General features: G+C 41.5%; 1 protein-coding gene across 2 annotated transcripts in view; it reads right to left on the bottom strand.

Annotated features, from left to right (window-relative positions):
* Positions 1–14647, bottom strand: part of SERGEF (secretion regulating guanine nucleotide exchange factor) — a 156898-nt gene extending 142251 nt beyond the window's left edge. For both annotated transcript variants that reach the window (XM_074841681.1, XM_074841682.1), the window contains exons 1-8: positions 14504–14647; positions 12532–12670; positions 11668–11823; positions 11233–11327; positions 8995–9055; positions 7517–7630; positions 7152–7214; positions 3676–3834 (exon numbers count right to left, since the gene is read on the bottom strand). In XM_074841681.1, coding sequence (XP_074697782.1) covers positions 3676–3834; positions 7152–7214; positions 7517–7630; positions 8995–9055; positions 11233–11327; positions 11668–11823; positions 12532–12670; positions 14504–14527 — 811 coding nt within the window. In that variant the 5' untranslated portion in view covers positions 14528–14647. The remainder of the gene's footprint in view (positions 1–3675; positions 3835–7151; positions 7215–7516; positions 7631–8994; positions 9056–11232; positions 11328–11667; positions 11824–12531; positions 12671–14503) is intronic.
* Between the last annotated feature and the right edge of the window lie 119 nt (positions 14648–14766).

The raw sequence follows: 14766 nt of genomic DNA on the forward strand, positions 1-14766 counted from the left end.
CTGGTTGCTTTTAACATAACTGCCTCTTTTACTTTTCAGTGTTCCATTAGTTCTGCAATCCAAGCACTGCTCATCTGGCAGATAAAGATCAAAATGTCATTTTGAAATGGCAGAATTTGTGAATTTAAGCATGAACAGTGTGTCCAGCTGTTATCCATCCAGTTCTTCCTGTGTCTTTCCAATGAGAAAAGTTTTAATTTACTGTCAAGACAGCTGCAATTATGAATCTTTTATTATTACTACTCTGACTAGGATTAATGTTCTGGGAAAAAAATCCAAACAGAACTCTTAAGTATTTGTAATAGCCTCTTAAATTCCACTATCCTCTGTGGAAAACACAACACTAGACTTCAGATACAGTAACATAAATGTTAAACTATTACATTTTGCATCTTGGTGAGACTATTAATTAGAAAAAAATTTTTCCTTTCTTTCATGCAGCAAAATCCCTATACACTGCAATGTCTTCCCAAAGTATGTTCCTACCTTCCACAATGAACGAACAGAAGCATCAAACTACAATATCACTTCCTTCCATTTTCCTGCATCCAAAAAAAAAAAAAAATCACTGTTTTGTTTCTGTTCCACTGACAGTGGAACTCTCCAGAGTAAAGTGAGCAGGAACTGTTTATATCAGTCATCTCCAAAGTGGAGTGCACGCAGCCCAGAGGATGCACAAGACAATCCACTCGCAGGCAGGAAGAAAATAGTAAATAAATTAATATTTTAAATTTATTAATAAAATATTAATTGTTTTAATTTAGTTAATAACATATTTTAAGTAGTCTTTATTTTATCTTTGTCTCATCCTTTTAAAAATTTCCATTGTCCATGTTTTATAGTTTGCATAACATTTTACAGTAGTACACATCTATAATTTATAAATAAATAAGTATAAATATCTTGAGGGTCCACCCTCAAAAGAAGTTTTATTGATAGAGGCGCACAATCAATAAAGTTTGGAGACCACTTGTTTATGTGACTTCAGCACCAGGAAACTGAAGAAGCATTTCCTCCTTTGCTACAATGACGTAAAAATAATAGAGAAAGAACTACATGCAGGGAAAAGTTTTCAAGTGGGCTGCATTTTCTGGTTACTTAGCTGCAAGTTTCATCACAGGCAGCGAGTGATTTTTCAAAAAACAGTTAAGTGCTTAGCTCACACTATGTCTAGCAGTTGAGCAATCCTTGAAAATCCCACGAGATTCTGATTGGTACCTAGAGGCTGCCAAAGGCCATTCAAAATCTTATTCTGGATGATTTAGGTTCAGGTCCATTGACTTTTGAAGAGATTTAAAATTCTAAATACACAAAAATCAGTTTCAGCAATAACTTATGCCACTGCATCACTTGGCCAGTTTTCTAATGCAGATGTAAAAAGTCAGCCTATTTTTATTTAAATTCCTTTCAAACATTCACCAAAAAAAAAAATAATCCCTGCTAGTCACTCAACACACTTTCTTCTCTTCTTAAAGACAACCTACTAAAATATTCACTTAATTTCTGTAATGGCCATGGATAAGTATCAACTAAGTGAAACATTAAAGTTACTAAAACTTTGAGGAAATTTTACTTAGTGGGTATGCACTATTAATAGTGAAGCAAGGCAATCCATGTTGACAAAACTCTAAGAATTAGGTTATCCTGACTAATGTCTTTTTTCTACTATTTCTGTTCCAGTGAGAATGACATTAAGCACTTTATTCAATAATTTTTTTTTTTGAGATAAATTCCTTTACTCCATCTGAAAAGTTTCCAAACAGCACATCGCATTGATTACAGTTCTGAAATTTTCTGTATAGCATCCTCTAAAAATCAGAATTCAAACATTTCTTTTAAATAGCTAAGAGAGCAGCTAGAGTAATGCAGGTTTTTTACATGACATTTCTCTCACGTACTTTGATGTCAAACAACGAATGCTATGAAACAGAACACTTAACCAATTTGTTTTTCTAGTCACGCATCACATCCCTCCAGATTCTAGCATCAAGAGTTCACAGTATATGGTAATTAAAACAGACACTTTTCTCACAGAGCAAGGGACATTACTGTGTAACCATTTCAGGATTTACAGCACCAATTTAATAGAACACTTAAGCACATGCTGCCCTTTGGGCACGTAAGAACTCCATTTAAATAAAACTACCCATGCTGAAGGCTAAGCACTCCTTGAACCAGTACACATAATTACAGAACCCAGTAAATATCTGTAAGAGACCTGTGGCCCCTTCTGCAGTTTTCCTAACAAAGAGGCTGTATCCTGACAGATCAATGGGCTCTTCAGTCTCCAATGTGACCCGAGGAAAAATGCTTTCATCTGCTCTTCATTTCCTCACCTGGCAGTTTATACAAGGCAAAAGCAGAAATGCACATATGCTACTCCTGCTAATGTAACTCTGGCTGTTCTGTCTGCTCTGTGGAAGACTTTCACCCTCTTGTTAGTCTTATCTATCACACCACACTGTGCCACAGGAGAAGCAAATAGCACAGACTGTTCACATGCAAACAGCACAGAATAGTTTCAGATGTCTGTCTTACCTCTCCATCTCACCTGCCTTTCTCTCCTGCCTCTACATTTCACAACAGGGCAACAATACAAATGCATTCAGATGACCTTCATCAGATCAACCATCCTTTTATGCATGAATGGCATTACTATGTAACCTTCCTCTTATCTCTTCCTAGGAAAGAATCTAACCCTACAGCCCTCCACACGTGGCAAGCTTTCACACTGTCCTCACTGGAAAGGTTCCCAGGAAGGTACAGCTTCAATATTAAATCTTCTTTCACTTCATCTTCAAGGGATGCTCTTCAAGTCTAATGATGCCCTTTTTTAATCTGTCTTTTCTAAACATCTTCTGGGTTTGACCACAAACACGCACACATACAAATCAGCTTATTTTAGTTTATTGACTTTCCTCTGAACACGTGATTTTTATTTGTCCTTAGAACATTTCATTACAGAAGAGCAGCACAAAAAGCTAGGCTCACTCTTAAAGTACAGAAAGGTTAGTACAGTGTGCGAAGCCATGTAATCTATTTCACTTACTGCAATGAGACCATGACTTCTCAGACAGGATGGCAGAAGCAGAGGGTTCTTGGCTATGCTTGTTCTTAAGATCCTCAGCTAACACTCAGGTAACTTAGGAACAGCACATATCTCTGCCCCCACACCTTTCTTCCCCTTTCCCTAATTCCCGTGCCCCGAATGAGAGTTTTGTCCCTATCTTCCTGCCAAATATAGTTACCTATCTTGGAAGCTGCAGCCATATTTCCTACCTCTCTATTTTCTGAAGCAAGTTTTCCACCAACTTCTTTCCTCTCCAAAGATGATGTCACAACTCACCCAGGACAATGATCTTTAGAAGCTCATACATATATTCTGGTACACCAGTAACCTGATGATGCCGAGAGGCTGCATCCCTCTAGTGTGCACATGCAGGTGCTACTGCATTTATGGAGATGCTATGCCCCCTGACCTATGAGTGCAGTAGCACTTCAGGGACAGAAGCCAAAGGATGTCTATCCTCATCATTTTCAAGAGACAACCACTGCTCAGGTGAAACTGCAAAACTTCACATCCAACCAGTATCAATGAGAAAGAACACTGTTTGCATGCAATAAAGGCAATATACTGTTTTCATGCTATATGCTACTGCTTTTTAGATAGCCTACCTGTTCGTGCCACCAAGTGGGTCCAGCCACACCAAACTGCTCCAACCTTTTCACAGGAGAAAAACTGAGTCTCAATCTTCTTCGGCTCAGCAAGAAAGATTTCTTTGCTCACTAGTTGCCCATGTTTGTTGCTACCCCAGACATACAGGTGTCCTTCGTCTACAATAAACAGAGAAGAAAAATTTGTTGAAAGTGACAGACATACAACACCACCGATACAGGTTCCGTCTCAACTCAGTGGTGGTGAGGAAAGAACAATGTTTCATTTAATTTGTGTTTTTACTGTATGCTTTTTCCTACCATTCTTTACCACATGTGCGCACACTGTAACTAGGATATCCAAAATATTTGCAAGGACCTTAAGAACACAGCCTGTTTTCTGAGGGCCACACTGACTCCCTGAAACAACCAGACCTTTCAGGTCAAACTGCCTAGACCTCAATTCTACTGTGAGCCTCTCAAAGAAGACTGAAAGATGTTTATACCAAAGGCTAATTTTTATTAGAAAACTAACCACATTAGTCAACCCCTCCGAGAAAAAAAAAAAAAGCAAAATCAAAGCATCTTGAGGACACTCGCTGAGCAGTCCCTCTCTGTCTACTCTGTTCTTGCAGGCCAGCTTTTACCTCCACTCCAAACCTTTGATTCAGTCCAGTAAATAACTTTCTGAATTGCAGCAAATACTGTACCTGGGACTCCCCAAAGCCTGGCTGGCTGCTCCTGCTCTGCATTACAGTCTCCCAGTCTAACAGAGCTATAGACTCCTAGCTCTGCTCATAACTCTGCTGCCTTCTTCAGCTTCAGCAAATTCAGGAAATCCCCCAAAGCAGGGACAGACTAATGCTCCTTGTCTCACCTTGCACAGTCCAATTTCCTAAAGGAATTGGACATGCAGCTATGAACATACAACTAAAGCAGATACCACCCATCACAAGGCAAAATCAAAATATTATCATGCCTCAAAACCATGCTAGACAACTAGCAAGAGACTTCTGTAAGTAGTCACTTGTCTTCCCAACCCCTTTTCTAGAATAAGCATTTGTGCAAGTGCACACTCCAGGATTTCACTCACAGGGATAATTCTATTTACAGAAACGTCCACACTGCTTCCTATGTTTCACTGGTGCAAGTTGGAGTTGCTCACAGCCTAACAACCAACTGACAGTAAAAAGATGACTGTTCAGGTAAGTCTAGGTCTCCGTGTTAAAAAAACATAATCCACAAGAAACACTTAACAGAACATGAGCTGTGTCAGGCCTCCTGACGTCCTTTGTCACTCCATACAAGCTGCAAGCGTAAGAAACATGTGAAGTACATGATCATGGGCCCAGAAAGACTGGAAGCCATATGGTTTCCAACATGGAATTGTTCAGAGCACACATGCACAACACTCAAGACTTCTGGAAGTCTCAGGCCAGCACTGAACTCTTTGCGAGCAGCATGACAAGTAAATCTTTCAGAGGGGAAAAAAAAAAACCCTGAAAGTAGGACTTGAGCAACAATATATTTCATGATCTCAGTTTGGTAGTGGTAACAGGAAGAATAAGCCAGGAGAATTTCACTATACTACTGCCGGTGAAAAATAAGAGAGAAGGGTGGGGGGGGGGAAGCCAATACTTGTCAAGTTACACATTACTGACTGTCATCTGCAGGACTTCCCACATTCTTCATTAAAACAACACAACTGACATGGAAAGGAAAAACAAGCAATTGTTTCATTCAAATTCACCACTAAAATTAATAAATTCCTTCCCAGAGCGAAACACACACACTTTCTGGAGAGAAAAAAAAGAGGTGACAAAAGCAAGCCATTTCAGCAAAGAAAAACATTATGGTCATTCATGTTTCCACAACTAACGTGCACTGCCTGTCACCTCCTTTCCTTCTCCAGAAGGTGTGCTTGCTTTATCCTGGGAAGTGCCATATGCTCTACCCTCATCTCAATTCTTGAGCAGGGTTTAACAAAAACTTAGACACTAAGATTCAGCACCATATTCCCATGCTGGAGGGTTGAGGCCAGTTTGGATACAGGCAGACTACCATCCTTTTTTTAAAGGAACCGTCATGCACGTTTGCAACAACCCACTTCAACAGTTGTCAAAAACCTGCCTGGCTGCAGGTGTTTGGTATCCTACCAGCAGGTGGCTCATGAACCAGAGCCAGGGGAAACAGAGTGAGAATCCTAGGGAAAAAAAATCCGCTTTTAAACACTACACCATGCAGTTGTATCTTTACTATATCAAGTATCTTTAAAATACAAAGTATTTTAAGTAATAACAAGTATCTTGAAGGATGAAGGGCAGCAATAGCATCACATTATTGAAGTCTTTGGGCACTTTGGTCCCCCTGCTGCCAAATAGAATGCTCTCTTAAATAAAAAGCAAAAGCCTAAAAGAATAATCTGTTCACTCTAAATAGACTGCTAATTAGCTAAAGTAGGTTCTATTTGTCTTTACAGTTGTTCTTCACTAATCGCACATACACTTTGCATCTCAGAATTCAATACAATTTACATCTTGGAACTTCTCCCCATACAACTAAATCTCTGTAGATCTGCATAAGCAAATACTCCAGTGCTCCTTTAATGATGACAGAGGCACCAGATGGCTGCATATTTGCTAAGAACTTGTTCCTATAAAGTTTGGCAAAGACTCATCTTCATAAGGTTCAATATATTTTCCACACTTCAAAACCGTAAGATTTCAGCATGAAAAGCAATTATGTTTCCCCTTCTTCCCCCACCCCCGGAAAAAAGTCTTTATTAGACTTTCATTACTGGATACTTAATACTCCAGCACAGGAGCACTGCCTAAAGATCAAAGAACAAATGGCAGACACTATGGAAGCGCCTAAGCGATTAGAGCAACTTCCTACTGCTTTAAATAAGCCTTGTGCTCCTACATTACCTCACACGATCTGCACGCTGTTATATTAGAGCCACCTAAGATGCTCCAGACCATCTCCTGTCCCCACACAGCACAGCCCTGCGCAGAGGCATTAGCTCACATAGAAGCAGGACAGTCACAGCAGTCTTTTTTGGGACAATCGCCTAACATCCCCTTTCTCCACAGATGAAGGGTTGCACTGGTTCCAGCACTCAACCATCCAGAGTTACCCACTGGGGCATTACACTGCAGCTCCAGAGACTCACCCAACCATGCGCTTCCACAAATCCTTTCAGAGTTTCTAACCATTAAGTAAAGAGCCCAGACCCTTACTCACACTTACTCCTATGGGCTGTCACACCTGACTCCAAGGAAAACCACACAGAAATCAGAGAACATGATTCAAAACATGAATCCAGCTCTTAAAAAAAGGAAAGTTCTCAGAATCCAAAACTATTACAAAACAATTAACCAGCACTAACTAGGTCAGATCAAATGTTACCAGTCTAACCAAAATTGACAAACATTTCCAAAGCACAAAAACCTTTACAGGCTGAGACAAGGACTTTCGCTTCCATACCCAAGGCCCACCTGTGAGCGACACCGAATGATAGGAGCCTGCAGCAACTGTCTTCACCTTTACATCTTCCAGGCCTAGAGAAAAATTAAGTCTCATAAAATTTGTATAGCAGGTATCATTTCATACATAGACACACATACAAGCTTAACAGGATGATGATGAATTTTATGACAAAAGCTTCTGCTTTTGTGCCACAGACATTGCAAGACTCGTTATCATTTTCCCCCATAGATTATGGCCTTGTACACCCATTCGACCCTTCAGATACTCCACTACATGATTGTAAGTGGCTTTATAATAAGAGGAGGCTACACATCACTCCAAATTATATTTCTGCTCTATCCACCTTTACAAAAGAATCATATTCCTGGATTACCTGTTACTTCACAGGGTTCCTTTGCTGTCAAGAACAGGGGGAGGGTTTTTCCTTGGTTTGCACGCTTTGCCCGAGATGCCATGCCAGTTCCCCACTGAAGCACCAAACCACTCTCTTTCCAGAGTAAACACAAATAGAAGAGATTAAAACACATTAACCACCACCAAAATCACTTAACTCATTCATTAGTTAAAGTTACATTCACTTCATTTTCACCAATTCAAATTACACTTTAGAAGACCTTTATGCCAAAACATATGGATAACCCTGGTGAAGTCATCAAGCAACAAACAGTCGTAGCCTCATTATACAGGTAAGACAACTAAGAAAACACTAAGCAATGTGTCTCAGCTCTGAGGCCTATATTAGGACGTTATTGAGGACTCAGTAACAGAAGTCCCATAGCTGGCGCCCCAGAAATAGAATTTATTTATTACTGTAAGTTCATTGCACTTTCTCTGTCTTTTCCTTCTCTTCATGCTCCAGTCCAGCACACTGAGGAAGTGAAGTCACTTGTCTTCTCAGGAGCTTTCAGAGTCTTGACCTAGCTCTGAATCAAGATGTTCACTGAGTGCAGAGCGCAGGGAAGCTTAACTCCCAATATTCATACAAGCACCACAGGTCCCAGTCTTCTTCCAAGCATCTCCTTTGCATCCTCAGCTAGACTCCACTACCTGGAATCCATACTAAAGTTCATGCAAAACTAAACCAAAGAAAACAGCACATATAGTTTGCTGATCCTCAGTTTTAACACAGCCATGCCAATTGGAAGGTTTTGATTTCTACAGTTCTTCAATGAACAAACTCAGAGTCTCTAAGAACCACAGGAGAAATACTTAGACACTATGACCCTCCCAAGCATACACACAGCAGACAGTGGGAGAAAGAGTCAGAGGACCAGATTTCCAAAGGTGTGTGAGTGAAATTAACTCTGAGTAGATCCTTTCCCTCATCCCCAAGCTTCATTCTTGTGATTTTTCCAGGTGTCAATTTCAGTTACATCACTAAAAAAGCCACATTTCATGTGCAATTCCATTTTGAAACATCTTAGACAAACCTAAATCCATTATCTTGCATATTATAATGAATTAAAAATCCTAAGATAATTTGATTGACCAGAAATATTTCTTCCAGAAAAACCTTCCTTTTATGTTTGTTTCAGAATAGGAGAAAAGAAATCAGTAAGTCTCCTACCCATCAGAAAATTAACTTGTTAATAAACTCTCACTCTGAGTTTTTGGAGAACAGTTCTTCACCATCAATTTCCACAAAGATGTTTCTAGCATGTTTATTAGTCATGTTAATTTGTACCAGAACCTTCGTATAAGACTTTTAGGAGAATTTTCCCTGTGATATTTAAAACAAATAGAAGCTAAAACAAATTTCATTTTCCTTCCCTCCCTCCCTCTCCCCCTCCAAGCCATTAAAACTCCATTTCATTTGTTACTGAAATGTTATCAAAATTGTGACATATTTACCTGTAGCAGCAAGGGCATGTCTCAGTCCTGCAGCAACATCCACCACCTTCTCTTTGAGAGACTGCTCAAATAAAAGAAAAATATATTTTAGCCGCTTTTTGCATTTATTGCCTCTAAAAGCAAAATATGGAACGCTATGAAAATAGTTCTTGCAATTCCAACCTGCATGTCACAATGCATATCAACATTTTGTATCAGAAAAGAAGGAAATTTTGGCCAGCAAAAATTAGTGGGAACATCTTCCAAAAAATAAAAAAATCCAGCAAAGGGACTGTACGTACAGCTTTGTGGCAATAAATAGAAAGCCACAATCGAAACCTTCACATTAAAGAAGGAACCTTGGTGATACAAATATGTTTATTAATTAATTATAACTCAGTGTACCTCAAGAATTACAGCAAAACCTCCACAGCAAACACCAGCAACAAGCAGCAATGAGTTCCATAAAGCTGTTCAGTCTTACCCAGTCCTACAGTCACAAACAATACCACTGATAGCACCACCTACACCACCGAAATTGCCATATATCATCATGCAAAAGAAAACTATACTAAGTCATGTGTCCATAAAACCTGTGAGTTAAGTTTGCAGAAGGTACTTCAATTCTGGCACTTCTCCACTTACGAATACTCTGCAAATTTATTATTCTTCTCACAGATATAACACTATTTAAAATAGATGGCATCAACCCAAGCATTTAACAGGATACAAACCAAAAGAGAAAATATTCCAGATGAATGAATGGTCTACATGGTCAGGGAGGAGACAGATTCAGATCAGCACTATCAATACTACAATTTTCAAGGCACCATTCTGGAATGATGTTCCCAGGAAACATCAAGGATACAGAAACATCAGGTGTTAATCCCTATACACCAGGGGTTACCTCAGGGATCAGCTCTCCTCCTACATTAAAAAAGGAAAGGAGTATCTGGCATGAGCCATGAGGCTAAATTTCTTGCCTGAGAATCCTTCCTGCTCTGAAGTTATTAGTTTCATTAGACATGAGATGTTGTGTGGATGGAAAAGAGTTTCATTAGTGTTCTCCAAATAAGAAATGACAGTGTAAATTAGGGATTAATTAGAATTCCTGTGAGAAATTTATTTAAACTGTTAGGCTTATAGCCAACAACAGGAAAGCTTTTCTGAGGTTACAGAAGTTCCAGTACATAGTAGTTAAAACATTTTAAAGCAATTAATTTGGAGCTATTCCAAGCTTCCCACTCACACTCAGCAGAGCCTCACCTACAAATATCACCACATACTTCTACATGACTTACAGGAACAACAGGAGTCAGAATCCAGCCTTTAGCATCTACAATTGAAAGTACTGGACAATAGAGAAACCGTTACCTAATGTTTCTGTCCTATTTCCTTGGAAGCTGATATCATTTGGTAAATACTGGATGTTAGATAAGAAGCAAGTCAATGTACTTGTTAGTCCCTTTACATGCAAAAGTAAAAAATATTTTAATCTCAAAAGTGATAAAGTTTGTTCTCTCAGGACCAGTTTTCCCACAGCTACATACTTTCTCACACTACTATTATTTTGGGGGTGACTATACTTATTTTTACAGCCAAGAAATAATACTACAATCCCCATTCTGGGGGAAGAAACTCTGACTGTTATAAATATACTCAAAAAAACACCACATACTTGAACAGAACTGCTGCACAAGAACCACAAGAGCAACAGACCAATAGAATTGGAATAGCTAACTTTGTTGAACTCCATCATGGAATTTCTTTTTTTCAGGGGTGGATTATTGTTGGTTTGTTTAGTTTTGCTTTGAACTATTAATCACAAACCTCCAATAAGGTACAGTAAAGGCACACACCCTTCACATAGCGGAACATATCTAGTATTTTACAAACTTGATGTAAAACTTCAGCTGGAGTAAATCTGCAGTTTCACTACCTTTAGTATCACTTCACATCCCCTGAGCATCAGACTCATTCTGCAGACGTTATCAGAATACATTATGAAATGTTATAATCCCTAGTGGAAGAGACAACTTTCTGTTAGAAGTGTGAAACTTCTTCACACAAGAAAAGCAGCCTTAGCTTCTCATTTCTGGGTCAATGGTCCTTTACTTTGTAAGTTTACTGTAACAGGCTCTATAAAAAAATAGTTGAAGAGTCTGGCTTAAAGCCCACTGGGGTCAAATGATCTTTATAAGTTGCTGGAAGCAATATAAAGTACAGAGCTATGAAGCACAATTCCTTTTAAATCTTTACCTCAATCTTTTGTGGAATCAAGCACGGACCTGAAATTTGAGAAACTCCTAACTGTCCAAAAGAGTTAGACCCACAGGACAGAACTAGGCCAGATCCTGCAAAATAAAGTGTTAGAGCCCGATCAGTAAATTCACAAGCAAAAGCAAAGCACTGCAACATTCTAACAAGCAAAATACCACAGCCAAGCAGCTCAAAACAGGACCTAACATGTCCCATTCCAAAGCCCTTGAGCCCATAGACTTTGCATCTTACACACCATGTTCAGTAAAGGTCTGAAGTTCACTGGGATACAAGGAACATGGAGTAATTTACTTTGCAAGGCAAGCAGTTAAAACCTGTGAGTGCCTGGACATCACACAAGCAATAGCAATGTGGAACTTTAAGCGTGTTCTCTAGATCAAGATATTTCTTTGGCTCTTAGAGAGACAGATTTACCTATTAATATGATTGTAAAATCCCAGCCACAGGCAACTTGTTTTACACAAAAGCCAGACAGGGCAGTGCACAAAGTAAAATGCAGTACATCCTCCATGTGATTCAATCCCAACTGCCCATCTTTGTTATGGCCACATACAAAGAGTTCTCCTGCACCTGGAAAAAAAAAAAAAAAAAAATCATGTTCCACTTCACAGACTAAAGAGACAAGCTTACATCCATGAGATCCTGTGACAAACAAGGATAGTGATTATGTGTCATTTTAGGCACTGCAATTAAGCAAAAAGAAAGAGAAACCGTTATTTCTGATGCATCAGAAACATTTCTGAATAAGTACAGCTACGGAGAGTCAGCTTTGTCAAGGCAGACAATCCATATGGTAAGACAGACACCTCTCACTAAGACGCAATATGAACTTTTTTACCACATTCAGATCTGTCTGTATCCTTTCTTTCCCATAATCAGCTATGGCATACAGCAGAACCTTTCAAAGACCAGATGTTAGCTTCTGCTCCTTACCTTAAAACTTCTCAAGATTGAACAACCTCCCACTTGACTCCTTCCTCCCACTCAGCTATCCTCAATACAGAAAAACTGGCTGCTGTGTATGAGTATCTGTTATATGAAACAGGTTAAGAAACAGTCCTCACATAGCCATAAAATAACCGCACAAAATAAGCAAAACGGGAATTTCCCGTTTCCCCAAAATACTGAGTTAACTGGCACAGTAGGAACCTGTTTTGCAACTAAGAATTGAACTTGCTCAGAAACGGAAGTCACAGATAGGTGGCAGCACCAAACCAAAAGGGAAACAAAAAAAAAAGTTTAGAAGTCATACACTCCTTGCAAGTGCAATATTTTTACCAGTGATAACTGCAGAATGTCCCCCTCCTCCAGTAATGCTTTTAATGTCTTGACATTTGCAGGAAACATCTTTCAGTGACTGAGGTACCAGCACATCCTCTTTATGCCCAAGACCAAGCTGTCCATAGCTGTTTGCACCCTTCAAATACACAAAGAAAAATATTTTAAAGTTAACAAAAAAAAGACACAAATCTGCTCCTAAGAGAGAACAAGCTTACTGGGGACACGTCACAGGTTACCCTGCCAGGATTTGTTCCCAAAAATCTCCCAAAATGGCAATCTTCATTCTTACTGCTGTCACACAGGACTCCCAGAATTACAGACCAGGACTGTGCTAAATTTGCTGTCATTAAGGCTGCCTGTGCAACCCCAGTATTTTAAGGAACATACTGAAATACATCCTGGTAAGACTTTAACTGCAGGCTAACAGTTACTAAGGAGGAAAGCCTCATTATCAGGATGATTACCACCTGTTCAATTTTAATGCTAATGATTTCCACTCATCACTAAGATCTTACTAATGCCAGTGCTTTCTGGCAGTTCACCACCAAATGAGATCAGAAAGACATGCTACCTTGTTCTGGCACCTAAATAAGTAAAGCAGAAACACTTACCCCTCATTAACTAAGTCTTTTAACTAAAAGTGGTCAAAATTAAAATATATCTATCATAAATTTTTAAGTACAAGATTATAGCCACTAAACCAACCATAGAAAGCAACCACTGACAACATGGTAACATGTCAAGGAATTTCTTAGTCAATTTAAACTTTATTAAGCATCCCACAGTTTGAACAGCAACCTTCATTCCCAAAGGTGGATTCAGTAACTTTCCTAGTCCACACGCTGCAGTAACAGCAACACCCACATCGCTCCCAGCTGGTGATCCCGAGAGGGGACCTGCCCTACCTCACCTGTGCCCCCCCCCCCCCTTTGCCACACCCTCCCCAAAGATGCAGCACTTGGTGTATCTTAAAAGGACACATTTAGCAATAAACGTTTCATACCTACAGAAACAATGACATTTTAGACAAAAGTACCAGGCTGCTCGCCTCAGCCCACCGTTAGCAGGTGGATGAGATGTCTGGAGTCGAGCTCAAGAGGCACATCAAGTTGTTCTCTCACAGTCACTACTAGCGGCAGACAGTTTTAGAGTGTGTTACTACTTATCAGCCCTAATTCTTTTTAGAAGGCGTGTCACAAGCTCTCATTTTAGCCTATAACTTGCAATGAATTTTCAAGCCTTCAATAACAGGCAAGCTGAGAAAAGGTGCAGAAAGAAAACAGGTGCCTGAGGAACCGGGAGCCACAGCTGTGTACCCCACCACTGCCATACCTATCTTCATTTACCCCTCCCGGGGGTTATTCCCCACACGACCACCGCAGAGCAAAGCGAGCTAACAAGGAACAGTCACACCCGGCTAACGGCTCTTAGCCCTCCTTTGCTCATCGGGTAAAACCACGGTTCTGAAGAACCACAAAAAAAAAAAAAAAAAAGTTATTTCTTTCGAAGAGCTCAGGACTTAATCTCAGGCCACGCAGTTAAAGTGCATCGCGCGTCCCGCCGCGGCGGCGGCAGCACTTGTGGTGGAGGCGAGCGGCGCCCCGGCCCCTCAGGACGCCCGCGGCGGGACCCCAGACCTCCCCCGCCCGGCTCCCGCGCCGAGCGGCAAAGGGCCCGCGAACCGCGGCTCGGGCGGCTCGGAACGGCTTCACCACAGCGTTATTCTGCTTCGGGCAGGGCGAAGCTCGGCTCGGCCCGCCCGTCCCCAGGGGAGCGGGGCGAGGGCCGGCGGCAGCCCACACGGCCCCGCCGCAACCCCTGGGAGGGCGAACGGCTGGGCTCCGCGTCCCGCCCGCCTCCCGCCCAGGGCCGCGCCGCTGCGCGGGCAGAGCCGCCATCTCGCGGCGGCGGGGCAGAGGAGGCCCCGGCCGCCCCCAGCCCCCGCCCGCCGCGCCGAGCGCCCGCTCACCCATGCGAAGAGCCGGGGCTCCATGGGGCCGCCGGCCCACAGCCCTTCCCGCCGCGCCACAGGCCGGGGAGGAAGAGGCGGGGCGGGGGCGGGCTCCGGCGGCGCCCCGCCTCGGCCCGGGGGGTCTGTGGGGAGCGCGGCCGCGGCACCGGGCGGCTGCGCCTGACGAGATCCGCGTTACCGGTTGATCCTCTCGCAGCCCTGGGGAGCGTTTTGGCTGTGGCAGGCAGCTGCCGCCCCGGGGGCCGCCCGTCCCTGCAGTC

Source organism: Strix aluco, chromosome 16, assembly GCF_031877795.1.
Source record: "Strix aluco isolate bStrAlu1 chromosome 16, bStrAlu1.hap1, whole genome shotgun sequence".
NCBI classification, from domain to species: Eukaryota; Metazoa; Chordata; class Aves; order Strigiformes; family Strigidae; genus Strix; species Strix aluco.